The 20,389-nt window shown below is 39.7% G+C and overlaps 1 protein-coding gene across 1 annotated transcript in view; it reads left to right on the top strand.

Moving 5' to 3' along the window:
* The first annotated feature begins 696 nt into the window (after positions 1-696).
* Positions 697-20,389, top strand: part of LOC120021190 (interleukin-6 receptor subunit beta-like) — a 57,977-nt gene continuing 38,284 nt past the window's right edge. The window contains exons 1-8 of the mRNA XM_038964834.1: positions 697-869; positions 8,192-8,266; positions 8,573-8,872; positions 18,548-18,689; positions 18,861-19,015; positions 19,109-19,263; positions 19,665-19,824; positions 20,044-20,126. Of these exons, the coding sequence (XP_038820762.1) occupies positions 8,197-8,266; positions 8,573-8,872; positions 18,548-18,689; positions 18,861-19,015; positions 19,109-19,263; positions 19,665-19,824; positions 20,044-20,126 (1,065 nt within the window). The 5' untranslated portion in view covers positions 697-869; positions 8,192-8,196. The remainder of the gene's footprint in view (positions 870-8,191; positions 8,267-8,572; positions 8,873-18,547; positions 18,690-18,860; positions 19,016-19,108; positions 19,264-19,664; positions 19,825-20,043; positions 20,127-20,389) is intronic.

Below are 20,389 nucleotides of genomic sequence, written 5' to 3'. Positions count from 1 at the left end.
GCGTTCTGATATTTTTCAGTTGTGTCAGGGAGAGGAAACATACGTTTGTCTATGCTTGATCAACTTAATTATCCTGAACATCATAAACATTTATGATTCAACATTATTACTATTCTGACTGAGAGCATTTTTTTTGTACAATTAAAAGCTTACCTGAGACCTGAAGACTTGTGTTAGCTCCCCCAAGCAAGCTCATACCTAAAGGCTTTAACTCAGTGGGCTGCTAGTCTCTTGGTTGGAGGCCACATAGTCGCAGGTCAGATTTAGTCAGGTGAGTCATCACCTCAAAATGCACGGCATTTGTTCACACATGAAGGAGAGACAGGGTAGCACTGTCCTGCCATTAACCCACTTCATTTATACCATTTTCCATAGCTAACTCTGTTTTTGGTTCGGATATTTATTAAACAAAGCATTAAACAGTGCTTGTTGTTGAGCTTGTAGCGTCAGGTACATAATGATTCAGCCGCAGTCAAACCAAGCTCCATCATGGCCTGGCACATATTGGAGCAATTCGGGCAAGTGGGTGCAGATTTACTGGAAAACAGTAATGCGAAACAATCTAGCGTCTTGATTGGTTAGTAGTTGTGTGACAGACGTTTCTCCTGGCAAATCAAAAGAGCAGCAATTCTGCGCAGATCTCTAAACAAGTCGTTGACAAACTAGACAGATACTTAGATCAATCGTTATGTTTGTAGCTGCAAGGCGATGTATTGAAACTCGTGGTTATGCAATATACTGGAACTGGGAAAGAGAAGACAGACGTGCAATCTTATAGTTTAAACTAAGTGATGTGAAATCTACATATCTTTACGCAGCTAACGTTAACTAGCTCGTATACATTAACCCAACAAGTAAATCAATTAAAGGTGAGTTTTTTTTGTTTGTCATAGCATGTCGGGCCCTGTTTAACAGGCTGTTACGGACGTATTTTCGTGGTTTTGTTGTATATAGTCGAATAGGGGTTCTGCGAATATGACATTCCCGTGTTTGTGTTTCTCGGAATTAGAAATTGATCCATCGATTTTTTTTTCTCAAAATGTCCGTGCTAGCTACAGTAGCTAGCTATTTAAAATTATCAAGTAATATTCTTATTGTATAGCTCTTTATCATTCTGATGGAGGTAACGTTACATAGCAAGTGTCTAGACAGCGAAATAAGATAGTCTTTATTTTGAACTAGCTAGTCATATTTTTCTCAATACTATATGGCAATAGCTAGTCTTAGGCTGGACACATGACATTTATTCTTATTAATAATAAGTTACCCGAGGAAAGCCTAAAAGTTTAACCTGGGCTGGTCTCATTGCCAACATACCTGGAAATGTAACTATCGGAAAGTGAGTTCGTGCCACCGTAATCAATATAACTAGTAGTTGTTGGCACCACCCTAAAATAAAGCGTTATTTCGCGATTATTTAAAAACTACGGCAAGCAGCTGGGACAAAAGGTAATATTATTTAACTGGGCTCCATGGCTGAAGCAATGAACTAGTTATTAACAAGGTTACGGCTACTTGGCGAGCTCACTGTTCGTCTGTGTACACGCATTACTAGCAATGGCTGAGGTGTGTCCATCAGACGTTAAATATTTTCTGGTCATGGTTAACCAGATTTTTCTTCAGAAAAAGGTGTAAAACCTAAACAAAACGCATGTTCCTGTCCTCTTTCAAGATGTGGCACATTTAAAAAGCCAGAATACATTTTTTAATCAAGAAATAACCTTTTTTTACGATTTGTTGTTCCTAATTACTGCCGGGCTAATTTAATATGCGTCAATCTAAATTCGTAGGGATCGATTTGAGCGAACACTACGCAGATTCACTGAGTTGCAAACGAAGTGGATGGGTCTAGCTCATTGGTTTTGTGGATCTGACGCAGTTGCTACCTCAGATTATGAGCCTAGCAAGTGTCGCGAAGGAGGTATGTAGTACACACAAGGCCACAAGGGGGAGCAATAGAGCTATAAACCATACTCTTTTTTTGCCTTAAATACCCTAAAGCTAACAGTCAATCAAATTGATTTATAAAGCCCTTTTTACATCAGCAGATGCACGTTTAACCTATTATCCTTAACCCTAATTCTAGGGTAGGGTAGCCTAGAATACTTTTATAAACTATTTTAGTAATAATATTATCATAGTAAATACCATATAGTACTAAATAGCATTTTGATTATTTTGTTAATCAAAACCTGTCTAAGCATTTTGCTGTTTTTTGTTGTTAGTTTTTAAATTATATTTATTATTGCAAGGCAGAAGACTTGATAAACAAACCACATTTTATGTTTCAAATTTAGTTTGAACTGGGTGACCTTGTAACCTCTGTGGAAGTCCAGGAATTGGTGTGGGGCAGGTTTGAGACTGATCTAAGGAATTAACAACAAAAATACACAATTTCTCAGCTGCCTCACCAATGTCTTTATGTGAATGAATGACTTGCTAAATATTTCCCATAGACTGCAGCATAAGACCACAAAGAATCAGTTATAGGTTACAAGCAACACTATAATTCATATGAAATAGCATGTAACCAAAGACTATATGTCTCATATTTTTCTAAAATGGTCACTCATTACTTTACAGTTAGCTATATATCATGTATTAGGCCTGTGTTGCTTTTGGGAGAGCAAGAAAAAAGTGACCATAGCAGGTATTGAACCCCGGCCAAATATTCAGTAGCCAATGCGCTAACCTCAACCCTAGTACACATAAATTATATATATATAAATAAAAATGTAAAAAAATAATCCTAATATCTCATATTGAGAGTAAACAGCCTCGGAATAGAGAAGACAAGTGCATCTTTAAGCCTGCCAATGAATTACATCATGCAACCCTCACGAGAAGGCAGTGCTCGCTGACGCCACAAGCTTTTTGGCGGGGCTTGTTGAGTTGGCTACTTGTGCGAGAAGGCTGAGCGGGTCGATGCTGGTTGATGAATTTTAAAATACGTTTTTGTCGACCAGAAGTGACTGAATTAATGTTCAGGCTTATTGATAAGTTATAGTAATGAAGTATAATATCAAAACATGAGCATTAAAAACAGTTCATAATAAACATGAATCATCATTATATTACTTCACAGTAATCTGGGACAGACAAAAGCGCGCAGGGGAGTGGTGAATTCAGGGAGAGAACTAATCTTCTGAAATTTAATTTGTGCTCTTATGCTGCCGTCTTGGAATTATTTAGCAACTGAGGTAGTACTGAATAAAGTGTATATCCTTACTAATGTAGTAATTACTCAGAATTGCAAAATATAAAATGTTCTAGTTCATTTGATCACTTACAACCATAAAATAACAATTCATAACAAACAATGAAACTGACATAAACCAAAAACACCTACATTTAGTTAATTATAAAAAATATATTTATTTATTTATTTAGATGGGTGACATTATCTGCCAAAGTAACACCCCCTTAACATATAAACACAGACACTGAAAATGAGCTTTAAATTTTTTTTTTAATCTGGTATCTCTCAATAGAGCCTTTGCTTTGCTGAGCAGTTTGTTTTCAGGAGTGTTCTGCCTGCCATGTCATCAGAGGAGTAGATCTGTGAATTAACGAAAAGTTAATAAGTTATTGCCACACTTTCACATAGAGGCCTAGTTTATGTTTACATTTTAGTCATTTAACAGACTTTCTTAGCTAGCTACTGTTTGTTCATAACTAGCAAGCTATCTGCATAGTTTTTGTGTTTTATCTACAACGAACTTAGCTGTCTAGTAGTAGCTTTATCATTGGTTCCATTTCCTATAGTCCCTAGTGAGAGTAGTCAGTGAGGCCCTCATAAAACTAAACGGTTAAGTTACTACTTATTGGTAAAGTACTGAATACAGAAGAACATGTGGTGAGCCCATGTGCCAGTGATATGGGTGCATGCCTCACCAATGAATTACACAACACAAATAGGCTACACAGCTGTTGTTGTTGTACGGTAGTTAGTGATGCACCGATATTACATTTTTGGCTGATACCGATATTTTCCTTGCCAAAAAACCTGATTCCCGATTTATTTTTTATTGTCATTTTTTTAAAGCGTTCTAGTACAGTTAAATAGTTAACACACACACACATATATGGACACAGCAGTGTCACTACAGTTCCTGGTTCGAATCCAGGCTGTATCACATCTGGCCGTGATTGGGAGTCCCATAGGGCGGCGCGCAATTAGCCCAGCGTCGTCCGGGTTTGGCCGGGGTAGGCCGTCATTGTAAATAAAAATTTGTTCTTAACTGACTTGCCTAGTTAAAGGTTACACACACACACTGACCAAAAGGTAATTTTGTTGGCATTTACATATGTCCCCATTACCAGTGAAACATAATCAAAACCTATTTATTTCACTTACTTGCTGTGATGTTTCATTTGTTCAGTTGTTTCATTCTCAACCAGGACTTCTATGGAACGCCGTTCGGGTCTTTGCGTGTCAAAAAAGACGTGTCAAATAAGCTGGTTGACCAATCAGGACCTGAATATGATTGCACGTCACATAATAATTTAAGGTGTTCATACATTTTTTACGTAGTTATTACACATTGATTACACTATCACACGTATTTCATATGTCACAGCGATTCATCGATATGTATGCTATAATGCTGGTAAAGTTGTCTCACCCACCTACAGTGCTGGTCATTAAAAAAAAGATAGCTCATGGACGGTAACAATGTTCTTCCCCCAAAACATAGCAAAATGACAATCTGTTTCAGTAGCTATAGTTGGCTAGCTAACTATATAGCTAGGTGTCATCTAAAATAACCCTCATTTATAAGACAGTTCTTATTTGATTAATGGTGGTCGGACCCATGTATGTGAAGCTAGCCACAATAATAATTAGCCACAATAGTGGACTTTGCGGTTAGCCTTCAAAATAAAAGTAAGTCATTGATAGTGATGCAAATGAATACAAATAGTAGAATTATGCCATAATTGAACAGATCAGGCTAAACGAGGTTGGAATATTATTAAAAATCAACATAAGACAATACATTGTTAATTTGACAAAAATCTTTTGAAATCACACTGGCTGTATTATACTTTAGAATTGCATTGGGGGCATACTTATTTCACTGTACAGCCTTACCTATGGATTGTGGATCAATGACATGGGGTAGCAGTCTACTCAGTGACACCCAGAGAACATTAGCGTAGTAGCTCTTATTGCGGGACTCTGAAACAACTGTGAATTGAGCCACATGTATTGTCAACCTATGTGTATTGAACACTTTCCCTATGAAAACAAAACTGTGTGGATGTTTTGGAGTCTGATAACTCTGAGGAGGATGTTGGGAAAAAATATTTTGGGAATTGAGTAGACTGATACCCCATTTCATTGATCCCCAATCCTTAGGTAAAGCTGTACAGTGCAATATGAATGTCAATACACACAATAGGCTGACTAGAGAGGGCATTTCACACAGTCACAGTTCCGCAATAAGAGCTACAATGCTAATATTTGTGTAAACTCTTCACAGTTGTGTTCTGTGGGTAGACTGATACCCCATTTCGTTGCTTCACATTCCAACCTTGTTTAACATTATCTAGTCTAAATATGGCATGATCCCACTAATTGTAACCTTCTGCATCACTTTCAAATAGGTACTTTTTATTTTAAAGGCAAACCGCAAATTCCATTATTGTGCCTAATCCTTATAGTGGCTAGCTTCACAACACATTACAAGGGCCGGTCGAGCATCACTAGCCAGATGAAGCTAGCTGACTGCTTATAACGTTAGTTTTGGGCAACAGCTGCCTAGCTATTTATTTTCATGAACTGAAGTTCATTTTCAATAGGCGAACAACAAGTGGCTACCTAGCTAATAATTACTCACAAGGATTGCTAAGAATAATGAAAATGACTGCAGTTTCTACTAGTCATTGTTTTCAGGCTGGTTGTATTGGTGCTAGCTAGGTACAAAGCTAAAGCTAGCTACCCCAGAAGTTGCGGTCGAACAAATAATGCTTTATTACTAACGCGGTATTGCAAACGCATCATTCGTGGCCGGTGTTTGCTTGTTTGCAGACTTTTTTGTGCAGATTTGACATTGCTACTGATAGTAGTGGTGGCGCTTGGCTTGCAATGCGCAAATTCAGAACACACAACATTCTATAATAGAACTGTTATTTGATGTGTCAAATTAAAAACGTATTTAACGCGTCAAATAGTGTTATTGTCAATTAGTGTTATTTGACGTGCATCTTTTTTTACACGCAAAGACCCAAACGGCATTCCATAGTATGTCGTGAAGCTAATAGCAGTGACGCTATTACTGTGTATCTCTGGTAGGGCAACATTTGAAAAATCGCGCACTTGGTAGTGTGTACTGGTGCTCGACCAGTTGCGAAAGCCAACATCACCCACGACAGAGAATGGTTGATTGTCAAGGGCAATGAATTCCATTATCTTGGCATTTAATGGATTTCACCTTTTGAGTTGTGTTGCTGAAATTTTCTTACTTTTTCAAATGACTGCTCGACTTGTTGACTGCTTGATGCACACAGCAGACATTGTGGGCTAGGTTAGGAATGCTGTGTTGCACGTGTAGCGCAAACATTTTACGTGGCGTCATTATGCCATGTACCTACGTAATATAGGTATGCACGTTAGCTTTGACACCGGTTTTCCACATCGGCGTTAAAATAGACATCGTGCCGATAACCGATGCTGGCATTTTTAGCTATTATCGTCCGATTCCGATATATCGTGCATCCCAAACTGTAGCAGCTATGGTGTTATGACAGTGTTCCTCCAAAGCTTTATTTATTGTAGTTTGAAAATAAGTTTCATAATAATATTCTGTAGTGATATGACTAGCTTTGCTGACACATAGCTACAAAAAAGTCCTACACGCAAGAGGCCTGTCCTTGTGGAAATTAGCTGTTCACAAACTTTTGTAGCTACCGTCAGTCAGCAATTAAGTGTTGGGGAAGCTGCTCAGAAAGCTACCAATTACTTCACACTAGAAGAAGTTAAGCTACATCTAAAGCTACTCTTAAGAAAAATATAGTTTACTTAAAGCTGCAATATGCAACTTTTTGGGCGACCTGAACAAATTCACATAGAAATGTGTGTTATAGATCTGTCATTCTCATTGAAGCAAGCCTAAGAAGCGGTATATCTGTTCTATGTGCGCTATATCTAAACTTCCGGTTCTTAAGTTTTGTTTTTGCGTCTTTTGGGTTTGTACACCAGCTTCAAACAGCTGAAAATGCAATGTTTTGGGTTATTGAAAGTATATTTCAGTGGTTTAGATGGTACAGTGATTCTCTACAATATACGTGCTTGTTTTGTCACACAAACTGAAATTCGGCGACCTATTAGAATTTTAACAACCAGGAAATGGCGGAGCGATTTTGGCATAGTGCATCTTTTAAAGTAGATCACTACATCCAAACTACTTTGTGATACATTTTGGTGTCTAAATCTGAAATGTCATAGACCACAAATTGAAAGACTGATCACTCTGGAGTCAGATGTTAACAGAATGTGTAATTTAGTCTATTTAACCCCAAAACTATGTTTCAAGTCAGAATTCGGCAGGTCTGATGCCTACTTCACCCATATTTTCTGTTGTTTTTGTAAAAAAAGTACTGTGTATTTCAGTACTTAGCTACACTGTTACCTGGCAAAAAGGTAATTACCTACTGAAAACACTGCAAATATTATTTAGTTTAAAGGGATACTGAGCGATTTTGGCAATGAGTCCCTTTACTTCCCCATAGTCAGATGAACTCGTGGCGAAAATGTTTGTCTATGCGTGCGGTTTCAAGGAAGTTGCTCATTAGTGCTAGCGCAATTGCTTACTAGCATTAGCGAAATGACTGGAAATCTATGGGTATATGCTAGCAGATACCCGTAGACTTCAAGTCATTATGCTAACCCTGGTTAGCATTGGCTCGTGAAACTACCACTAACTTTCTGCATACTGGACAGAGAGACATAAAAATGGTATCCACATGTTAATCTGACTGGGGAAGTAGACAAAAGGCCTCATTGACAACATCTCAAAGTATTTCTTTAACTACCACCACGCTACTGCAAAACTTAGTTAACTACATGTTGTTCCACTAGTATTTTAACTGCTCCCCAACACTAGCAATTAATTGGGGGGGGGGGGAAATGGTTTGCGATAAAATGTAGGCTATGCTTGGCGAGTCTGTGAATTTCTGAATCTTCCCTCAGGCATCATGGACAAGTCATCATACCGTTTGCTGCAGCTTCTGTCCTTGGCATGGCTGGCCTGTAGGCCCACCTACAGTAAGTGTACCACTACATTTCAATAACAATTTTTGTCATGAAGTGCTGCTTAGCAGGGGCTCTTTTCCACAGCTTCATACAGTCTGATATGTTTTGATTTAACCTCTCTGCTGCACATAAACCCTAGAATGAGCCGTCTTCTTCCTTTTTTAAGTTGCTGTGCTTTAATGATAGTGAGCTTTGTACTGACCCTAGTGATATGTTTCCAAATAACCATGAAAACAACCACATATGGCCTTTTCCCTCTGTGTAAAATTCACCATGCATTTCCTAGTAGCATTGACTTAATGCATGGGTTTTCTCTAGGTTCTATCACCACCTATGGAACAATAATCCCACAATCTCCATCAGTGGAAATTGGGAAGGAATTCACCGCCACATGTGTGCTCTACAAAGCTGCTAAAGCCACAGCGGAGGACATCTACTGGAAGTTGAAAAACGTCACAGTGCCCAAAGAGCAGTACACCAAGATAAATGACTCGGCTGTTAGCGTGACCATCACCATCACCAATGAAACGGCCAACTGGTTACTTTGTGAGAAGAAAGGGTCTTCCTTATCCTTAAACCTAAATCAAGTAATCCATGGGATTCTATTGACCAAAGGGTGTAAGTATGCCTCCAATGATTTCACGTCAATATAAGGTTATTTCATATCAAAATAGAACAAAATGTCCACGCAAGTATTTTCCTCTAATATCTCTATTTCAATTTCATTTCTGAGTAATTCATTTGGATACAAGTGCAACAATTTCATAAAGAAATAAAGTGAAAATGTATCCAAAGGACATGCCTTTGTACTGATATTCAAGAAATTGTAATGTACACATTTCTAGTTTTTATTTTCACGTGCACTAGTACAGTGAAATGCCTTGCTTGCTCTTTCCCAACAATGCAGTAGTACTGTTAAAAAGTAAAGTAGAACAAAAGACATGGGTAATAGAAATAAGAACAATAAAGTAAGGAAGCTATATGAAGGGTCAGTGCCAATACCATATTTACTAGGGGTGTGCCGACATGGCCATACTCGTATTTGTTATCGTATCTGTAAATTGACAGTTGACATTTGGATCACATGATACTCGGGATCGGGAAAAAAAACTGAAGTGTTTCAATATTCCTAAGTATTTGTTCGTAAAATACCTCCCTGGGGCCAAGCTTCCTGCTATCCATATCAAATGTATTTATATACATTTTACATTTTAGTCATTTAGCAGACGCTCTTATCCAGAGCGACTTACAGTAGAGTGCATACATTTTATTACATTTACATACTGAGACAAGGATATCCCTACCGGCCAAACCCTCCCTAACCCGGACGACGCTATGCCAATTGTGCGTCGCCCCACGGACCTCCCGGTTGCGGCCGGCTGCGACAGAGCCTGGGCGCGAACCCAGAGACTCTGGTGGCGCAGCTAGCACTGCGATGCAGTGCCCTAGACCACTGCGCCACCCGGGATATAGCGGGAGTGGCCCTTCTTACATCAGCTGATATATCAAAGTGCTGTACAGAAACCCAGCCTAAAACCCCAAACAGCAAGCAATGCAGGTGTAGAAGCACGGTGGCTAGGAAAAACTCCCTGGAAAGGCCAAAACCTAGGAAGAAACCTAGAGAGGAACAAGGCTATGAGGGGTGGCCAGTCCTCTTCTGGCTGTGCCGGGTGGAGATAATAACAGAACATGGCCAAGATGTTCAAATGTTCATAAATGACCAGCATGGTCAAGTAATAGTAATCACAGTAAACAGGTCAGGGTTCCATAGAGCAGTTCCAGAGAGCAGTTCCAGAGCAGTTGAAACCTTCCTTTCCGTTCACCTTCACACTCCTGGGCCAGACTACACTCAATCATAGGACCTACTGAAGAGATGAGTCTTCAATAAAGACTTAAAGGTTGAGACCGAGTCTGCATCTCTCACATGGGTAGGCAGACCATTCCATAAAAATGGAGCTCTATAAGGAGAAAGCCCTGCCTCCAGCTGTTTGCTTAGAAATTCTAGGGACAATTAGGAGGCCTGCGTCTTGTGATCGTAGCGTACGTGTAGGTATGTACGGCAGGACCAAATCGTAAAGATAGGTAGGAGCAAGCCCATGTAATGCTTTGTAGGTTAGTAGTACAACCTTGAAATCAGCCCTTGCCTTAACAGGAAGCCTTTGTAGGGAGGCTAGCACTGCTTTAGCTGGGTAGCCGGAAAGTAGAGCATTGCAGTAGTCTAACCTAGAAGTAACAAAAGCATGGATTCATTTTTCTGCATCATTCTTGGACAGAAAATGTCTGATTTTTGCAATGTTGATATGTTCGTCAAAAGAGAGATCAGGGTCCAGAGTAACACTGAGGTACTTCACAGTTTTATTTGAGACGACTGTACAACCATCAAGATTAATTGTCAGATTCAACAGATCTCTTTGTTTCTTGGGACCTAGAACAAGCATCTCTGTTTTGTCCTAGTTTAAAAGTAAAAAGTTTGCAGCCATCCACTTCCTTATGTCTGAAACACAGGCTTCCAGCGAGTGCAATTTTGGGGCTTCACCATGTTTCATTGAAATGTACAGCTGTGTGTCATCCGCATAGCAGTGAAAGTTAACATTATGTTTTCGAATGACATCCCCAAGAGGTAAAATATACAGTGAAAACAATAGTGGTCCTAAAACGGAACCTTGAGGAACACCGAAATGTACAGTTGATTTGTCAGAGGACAAACCATTCACAGAGACAAACTGATATCTTCCCGACAGATAAGATCTAAACCAGGCCAGAACTTGTCCGTGTAGACCAATTTGGGTTTCCAATCTCTCCAAAAGAATGTGGTGATCGATGTTATCAAAAGCAGCACTAAGTTCTAGGAGCACGAGGACAGATGCAGAGCCTCGGTCTGACAACATTAAAAGGTAATTTACCACCTTCACAAGTGCAGTCTCAGTGCTATGATGGGGTCTAACACCAGACTGAAGCATTTCGTATACATTCAGGAAGGCCTTGAGTTGCTGTGCAACAGCTTTTTATAAAATCCAGGACCTCTGTACCAGGCGGTGTCAGAGGAAGGCCCTAAAAATGGCAAAAGACTCCAGCCACCCTAGTCATAGACTGTTCTCTCTGCTACAGCACGGCATGCGGTACTGGAGCACCAAGTCTAGGTCCAAAAGGCTTCTCAGCAGCTTCTACCCCCCAAGCCAGAAGACTCCTGAACAGCTAATCAAATGGCTACCCAGACTATTTGCATTGGCCCCCCACCTCCCGTACACTGCTGCTACTCTCTTTATTATCTATGCATAGTCACTTTAACTCTACCTACATGTACATATTACCTCGACTAACCAAATCAAATCAAATGTATTTATATAGCCAGGTCCCTGCCGCACATTGACTCTGTACCGGTACCCCCTGTATATAGCCTCGCTGTTGTTATTTTGCTGCTGCACTTGAATTATTTGTTACTTTAATTTTTTACTTAACATGTATTTTTCTAAAAACTGCATTGTTGGTTAAGGGCTTGTAAGTAATCATTTCACTGTAAGGTCTACACCTGTGCATGTGACAAATAAAATTTGATTTGCATGTTCTCACTGCAAAAAAACTGCAGGGGGTAGCCAAGTTTGCGGTCACTCAGTCAGAATGTGCATTAGCATTTCATATTTTTTCCCTTGCCTTACTTGTTAGGTATTATGCACATTGACAGCTTGAGAGCAAACGTCCTGGCCATGTGATTTATCATAGTAGCAGGCAGCAGCAATCTTAATGATTCGGACTGAAAATATGCGAGGAAAAGGAATTGTGAAATGATGAAGCGAGTGGATGGCGAAATGAAGTTTCAGTCTTTCCAATCAGAGCAGCAGGATCAACTCACAGCTTGCCTTTCTCTTTACAGACAGGCAAGTTATTTAGACCATGTAGCACCTCCCTTGACTGACTGAGAAGGATGCAAACATTTTTTTTTCCTGATCACAGATAATTACAAAAAAATACTGTTCAAAATCATATTCATTAAATTGCCCATATACTGATTTTGGCAGACTACTTGACACACCACTAATATTTACAATGTGCAGGGATACTGGAGTGGTAGGATTAGATATGTATAGGGGTAGATGACTAGGCATCAGGACATATGACAGACAGAGTAGCAGCAGTGTATATGATGATTGTGTGTAGAGTCAGTATGAATATGTGTGTCGGTGTGTGTGTGTGTGAGCAAATGAAGAATGTTTGTGTGCAGTAGGCTTGGGTGGTATACTGTTTCCCGGGGTATTTTGAAATACCCTCAGTATGATTTTCCGATTTTGTCTATCATTTACAGAAATACATACATTTGAATATTAGTACTTTTTAAATAAATACCTGCAGTCAACTCTAGGTAATAGATAAAGCAGATTGCGTTTATATTTTTGCCTGTTAGATTATTTTTGGTTATGAAGCTTACCAATACTAGTTTCCCAAAACAGCTGTATTAACAGTGTGTTTGTTTACAAAGAAGCACAACAAGCAAAATGGGAGCTTCTTGAGGTGAGTCACTCCTGCAATTTAAGAGATGTGATAAAGTTACATTTTTTGCCAGCTATATATCTTATAACTATTAAGTTAACTATTTTTATTTAACCAGGTATGTTGACTGAGAACTCATTCTCATTTACAGCAACGACCTGGGGAATAGTTACAGGAGGGGGCATGAATGAGCCAATTGGAAGCTGAGGATGATTATGTGGCCATGATGGTATGAGGGCCAGATTAGGAATTTAGCCAGGACACCAGGGTTAACACCCCTACTCTTACGATAAGTGCCATGGGATCTTTAGTGACTACAGAGAGTCAGGACACCCATTTAACGTCCCATCCGAAAAACGGCACCCTGCACAGGGCAATGGCCAAAATCACTGCCCTGGGATCTCTTTTTAAAAAAAAATATCAGAGGAAAGAGTGCTTCCTACTGACCTTCCAAGACCACTTCCAGCAGCATCTGTTTTCCCATCCATGGACCCACCCTGCTTAGCTTCAGTGGCAAGCCAGCACTGGGATGCAGGGTGGTATGCTGCTGGTTTTAAGATGTGACAAATAAGTTCTCTCCAGCTGGGTTTTACTAACATGCTGATTTAACTAACATGGTGATTTAACAAGCGCATTCGCGAAAAAAGCACTGTCGTTGCACCAATGTGTACCTAACAACGCCTTTCTTAAAATCAATACACAGAAGTATATATTTTTAAACCTGCATATTTAGTTAAAAGATATTAATGTTAGCATGCAATATTAAACTAGGGAAATTGTGTCACTTCTCTTGCGTTCATTGCACACAGAGTCAGGGTATATGCAACAGTTTGGGTCGCCGGGCTCCTTGCGAACTAATTTGCCAGAATTTTACGTAATTATGACATAACATTGAAGGTTGTGCAATGTAACAGCAATATTTAGACTGATGGATGCCACCCGATCGATAAAATACGGAACGGTTCCGTATTTCACTGAAAGAATTGTTTTGTTTTCGAAATGATAGTTTCTGGATTTTACCATATTAATGACCTAAGGCTCGTATTTCTGTGTGTTATTATATTATAATTAAGTCTATGATTTGATATAGCAGTCTGACTGAGCGGTGGTAGGCAGCAGCAGGCTCGTAAGCATTCATTCAAACAGCACTTTACTGCGTTTGCCAGCAGCTCTTCGCAATGCTTCAAGCATTGCGCTGTTTATGACTTCAAGCCTATCACCTCCCGAGATTAGGTGGCAATACTAAAGTACCTATTAGAACATCCAATAGTCAAAGGTATATGAAATACAAATGGTATAGAGAGAAATAGTTCTATAATAACTACAACCTAAAACTTCCTACCTGTAAATATTGAAGACTCATGTTAAAAGGAACCACCAGCTTTCATATGTTCTCATCTTCTGAACAAGGAACTTAAACGTTAGCTTTTTTACATGGCACATATTGCACTTTTACTTTCTTCTCCAACACTTTGTTTTTGCATTATATAAACCAAATTTAACATGTTTCATTATTTATTTGAGAATAAGTTGATTTTATTGATGTATTATATTAAGTAAAAATAAAAGTGTTCATTGTTCATTCAGTATTGTTGTAGTTTTCATTATTACAAAAAAAGAAGTATATATATAAATCGTCCGATTTAATCGGTGTCGGCTTTTTTTGGTCCTCCAATAATTGGTGTCGGCGTTGAAAAATCATAATCGGTCGACCTCTAGTTGTGTTGGTCTTTTTTTTTAAACGTAAAAAGTGGTAACCAGTTTCTCTTAACCATCATGTGCGCTGCAACTCATTTCACTGAGGCCATTTCACTGAGGAAAATCACAGCTCCCAGTATTGTTAAGGCCCTGGTGAAATTATTTTCAACGTTTGGACTTCCACGGGTAGTGCAATCAGACCGAGGTTCAAAGTTCATGTCAAAGGTCTTCCAGCTAGTGCTACAACAGTTGGGTGTAACCCACTGCCCCTCTGGTGCCTACCACCCAGAGTCTCAAGGTGCTCTTGAGAGATTTCATCAGACTTTCTATGTTGAGAGTTTACAGCTTTGAGTTTGAGAGACTGAGATGAAGGGTTCCCTCTTGTGCTGTTTGCAGCATGGGAGGTTGTTCAGGAATCTCTCGGGTTTAGTCCGAATGAGCTCGTGTTTGGACATCATGTCAGAGGTCCTTTTGAGCTTGCTGAGAGAGAGGTTGTTGCAGGGCAACACCTTAAAAACAAATCTGTTGGAGCTCGTTAGTGCTTTTCGATACAGATTGCACCACACCAGTGAGAATCTGGAGAAGGCGCAAATTAAAGTTTGGTTTGACCGGAAGACCTGAAACGGCATTTTCGAGGTGAGTGACCAAGTCCTGGTTTTGTTGCTATTTCTGGGTTTTAACGTTTCAAGCTTCCTTTTCAAGCCTTTACCCCATTGTATTTTTGTATTTTTTATTATCTGGATTACATCATCGCCACACCGGTGCGCAGGAAAAAATCCTGGCTGTGTCATGTCAACATGTTGAAACCATACTTCACCCGCTACGATCGGGCAGAGAAGTCGATGGAAACCGGTAGTGATGTTCTTCCTACAGCCACTGCTGTCACCCTTGACTCTAGACTTCCTCAATAGCATTAGGAAAGCCCAATACACCCTGTGCCTGTTGGAAGGTTGAGTAACTCAGAGATTCTAGAAGACTTGTCTCCAGAGGAAGAAGGCATCATTGTTGCACTACTTTTAGAACATCAGGGTTTATTCTCAGATGAGCCAACTCAGACAATTGTACTAGAGCATGAAATTGACGTTGGGGACTTTGCCCCAATCAAAGAACATGCCTATCGAGTGAACCCTGAAAAGAGAGAAAGTCTGCAGTGAGGTAGAGTTCATGCTTGAGAACGACATTGCAAAACATGGCAACAGCCCGTGGAGTTCGCCCTGTATATTAGTACCTAAGGTGGATGGGTCTCTATGGTTTTGTTCTGATTTTCACAAATCTAATGCCATCGGACTTGTACCCTTTGGCCAGGGTCGACAATTGTATGGACCGTGTTGGCGCTGCTAAGTATGTTAGCAAGTTCTATCTGCTGAAGAGAAATTGGCAGATCCCTCTAACTGAGCGCGCCAAAGATTCGTCTGCTTTTGTCACTCCTGACGGTTTGTTTTCCGACCTTTTTATCTTCTGTTTGGGTTACCCTCATACAGAAAGACAATAACACTGTTGAGCACCCTGTGGAATGCTTTTAAAAGAAATTGGCAACATATCAAAAAAACTACTCGACTATCGAAGAAGAGACGCTCTCTTTGGAACTGGCACTTCTATCATTACCCTCTCATTTTCCTGCAAAAGACTGACTCCTTTGCTGGAGTCTCATATTGTGGGAGTTTCCCCATGAAATCAGACATGGCCGTGCTAAGGACAACTTGCTTGCTGATTGTCTTTCAAGGGTGGGCAGTCTAAGTTTTGTGTAGCCAGTGTGTAGCCCTGGCTCACATTTTATTTTGACTGTGCCTTTTGCAGTTTTGGAGATGAGTTTTGTTTTTGATCGGCTCATTCCAAGGGAATTAGAGTTATAGGAACGTATAGAAATTTTACCTATTTCTCAAAAATGTAAGCGATTTAGGCAACAAAAATAATAAACATACACTACAAAAGTATGTGGACATTAAACTGAGTGGAATCAACTATTTCAGCTGAATTGGAACGCCAACTACAAGCCAGGCCTAGTCGCCCATCATCAGTGCACGACCTCACTAATGCTCTTGTGGCTGAATGGAAGCAAGTCCCCGCAGCAATGTTCCAACGTTTAGTGAAAAGCCTTCACAGAAGATTGGAGGCTCTTATAGCAGCAAAGGGGCACCAACTCTATATTAATGCCCATGATTTTGCAATTAGATGTTCGACGAGCAGGTGTCCACATACTTTTGTGTGCGTGTGTGTGTGCACACAGTACCAGTCAAAAGTTTGGACACACCTACTCATTCAAGGGTTTTTCTTCATTTTTACTATTTTCTACATTGTAGAATAATATTGAAGACTTCAAAACTATGAAATAACACACAGAATCATGTAGTAACCAAAAAAGTGTTAAATAAAAAATATATTTTATATTTGAGATTCTTCAAAGTAGCCACCCTTTGCCTTGACACATTTGCACACTCTTGACATTCTCTCAACCAGCTTCATGAGGTAGTCACCTGGAATGCATTTCAATTAACAGGTGTGCCTGGTTAAGTTCATTTGTGCGGTTTCTTTCCTTCTTAATGCGTTTGAGCCAATCCGTTGTGTTGTGACAAGGTAGGGGTGGTATACAGAAGATAGCCCTATTTGGTAAAATACCATATTATGGCCAGAACAGCTCAAATATGCAAAGAGAAACGACAGTCCATTACTTTAAGACATGAAGGGAAGTCAATGTGGGAACATTTCAAGCCCTTTGAAAGTTTATTCAAGTGCAGGTGCAAAAAACATCAAGCGCTATGATGAAACGGGCTCTCATGAGGACCCAGACAGGAATGGAAGACCCAAATCTCTGCTGCAAAGGATAAGTTCATTAGATTTACCAGCCTCAGAAATTGCAGCCCAAATAAATGCTTCATAGAGTTCAAGTAACAGACACATCTTAACATGAACTGTTCAGAGGAGACTGTGTGAATCAGGCCTTCATGGTCGAATTGCTGCAAAGAAACCACTACTAAAGGACACCAATAAGAAGAAGAGACTTGCTTGGACCAGTAAACACGAGCAATGGACATTAGATTGGTGGAAATCTGTCCTTTGGTCTGATGAGTCCAGATTTGAGATTGTTGGTTCCAACCGACATGTCTTTGTGAGACGCAGAGTAGGTGAACGGATGATCTCCGCATGTGTGGTTCCCACCGTGAACGTGATGTTGTGGGGGTACTCAACATTCAGGACCTAACATAAGGACAACTTGGAGTATGCTATTCTGTTCTTCTGAAATAGACTACATTTTCTTCATATCATGGTTCTCGTATGATATCTGTAATTGCAAACAAAGGTTTCTGTACCAAATATTAAGTTCTGCTTTTCTGATGTATCAAATACTTATGTCATGCAATAAAATGCAAATGAATTACTTAAAAATCATACAATGTGATTTTCTGGATTTTTGTTTTAGATTCCGTCTCTCACAGTTGAAGTGTACCTATGATAAAAAATTACAGACCTCTACATGCTTTGTAAGTAGGAAAACCTGCAAAATCAGCAGTGTATCAAATACTTGTTCTCCCCACTGTATATACATTTGATTTGATGCTCTGGTACCACTTGCCATGTGAAAGCAGAGAGAACAGTCTGTGGCTGGAGTCTTTAAAAAAAATAATTATAATATGTTTATTATTTTCCAATAAAAACAAAGTAAAAAAGACAGCAATACAAACAGTGACATTCATTGTACTGTTGAATGGGATGGCCAATTTAGAGGACAAAACAAAAGTTAACTCACACATACACAAAATAAAACAAAATCCTATTAGGTGGTACATGTATAAGAAGACAGGATATAGTCATTACAAGCAGTGTAGTTAAGCCAAATATAAATATAGAGATGGAGTACAGCACAGAGTAGCAGCAGATCGTGGCTGGAGTCTTTAACAATTTTCCGGTCTTTCATGTTCACACTGAATGATCCTAAAGCTTTCTCACTGTCAGGTTTGGGTTCAATTCAGTTTTCAATTGAGGAAGTGAATTTCAACTGACTTCCTGAATCGAAATGAATTTTGACCCCATCCTGCTCAGTGCAGTAGGTACATAGCCATTGGTATGTTTCTCTCACATGAAATAATGGCAGCTGTTTGGTTTATTGGTCAGATCCCCCTGAGAAGCCTGTGAACCTGTCCTGCATGGCTGTCCAGTTTGGCCGAAAGATTTCCTCCAACGTGACGTGCACATGGCAGCCTGGGACAAGAGACGAGATGCTGAAAACGACTTATACCTTGTTTGGCAGTCTAATGTGAGTGTCATACATAAGGTTAGATACATGGTGGATACAAACATTATTTTTCAAATCGGTGAATGGAAAACCTGGCTTCAGTTCTGAGAACCCCTAAATATCAAGGTTCTTAGACAGTGTATGTGATTTGTTAATTACTGATTTCTGATCGTCATTGTTGTGTTTATTCAGTGGTTCAAATAAGAGCAGCAAAGCTCACAGAAGCTGTGGATACATCGACTTCGATACCTTTCCAAGCTTCATGGAACTTGCTATATGGGTAGAAGTCGAAAACAAGTTGGGGAAGGTGCGATCTGACATTCTGGATGTTTTTGCTGCTGATTTGGGTAGGTGGAGTGAAATGTGTTTTCTGATTGCCCTTGAGGTTACAATGATTATCCCCTCCCCCATATAGTTTAATGGTTTGTCCTGTTTTGCAGTGAAAACGAATCCCCCATCAGATGTCAATATTATTTCCGAGAATAACTTTTCCAGGACTCTCTTAGTGAGTTGGAAGCACCCTATCCATGTAACCTATGTAACGCTGAAATACAACATCAGGTTCTGCACTGTGGGCTCTCGAGACTGGACTGAGGTAAATAGCCACAATCACAATACATGTTCAAAGGATATTCTTTAGACCTCAGAAGTAGACTAATGTTGATATGTCCCATGCCATTTGTTGTAACCTTAATCCCAAAATGAAAGGATAAGTATCATATAATTTCCTGGTAAAGGAATATAGTATGATCTACACAACCGATGGCATGGGCTTGAAGTTAGACTTTTTGTTATAAGGTGTGTAAACATCTGGCAAACGTTGGAGTGAAATGTCTCATGTTAAAAGCCGTCTATCCTATCCTTATTCTGATAGGTGTTATCAACAGTGAATCATACATTCTACTTGTATTGTTGGTGTTGCAAATGAACTGTAATATGACACATTGTTGCCCTCGGCTCCGTTTGTCATTATATCCATTTAATTGACTCTTTTAGGTACCCCCAAATGACACCGAAAGCTACAAGGAGTCTTTCCGTCTTCAGTACCTCAAGCCGGACACGGAGTATGTAGTGCAGGTGCGATGCATTCATTATAGGGGCTATGGCTATTGGAGTGACTGGAGCGCTAACTCTACCGCCAGGACCCCAGAGGACAGTGAGTAGCCATGACAACACGCATATATCATTCTAATATGTTTCATTTAGCATTGTGGCCAACCATGTTGAGCTGTAGAACTCATATGTGAAGTCCAGTGTATGAGTGATTTAGTTCAACAGTCGTGAGTGTGATCCAGGTAGCTAGTCTGTGGACTGCTCAGGTTGTCATAATTCGGATGGCTGAGTTGTATCGATTTCGGCTCTGTTCTTTGCCTAGAGCCTACAAGTAAGCCAGACCTATGGAGAGTCGTCATTCCCAGCCAAGTCAAAAGTGAGCGGAGAGTGCAAGTGATGTGTAAGGTAATGAAGGCCATACTGAAAATAGAGTGCCACAGTGATGTCGTCATAATACCCATAAAACCTAGTGGTCAAACATGGAAATGGTTGCAATAGTTTTTTTTTTCACCGTATATTTTTTTCTAATAGGGAATTTCTCAAATACTTCAAAGAAGGTCAGTGTTTTGTGTAGGGTTACATTTTGATAACCATGTAAATCTATCTCGGACAAGGTGACTTCCAGGCTTTGATTTTAGTTTTGAGGTTGGTTCTGTTTAGGTGTTGAC

The sequence above is a fragment of the Salvelinus namaycush genome, chromosome 26 (genome assembly GCF_016432855.1).
Source record: "Salvelinus namaycush isolate Seneca chromosome 26, SaNama_1.0, whole genome shotgun sequence".
NCBI lineage: Eukaryota > Metazoa > Chordata > Actinopteri > Salmoniformes > Salmonidae > Salvelinus > Salvelinus namaycush.
Note: the sequence above shows the minus strand (reverse complement) of the source record. Positions and strands in the feature narration are given on the sequence as shown.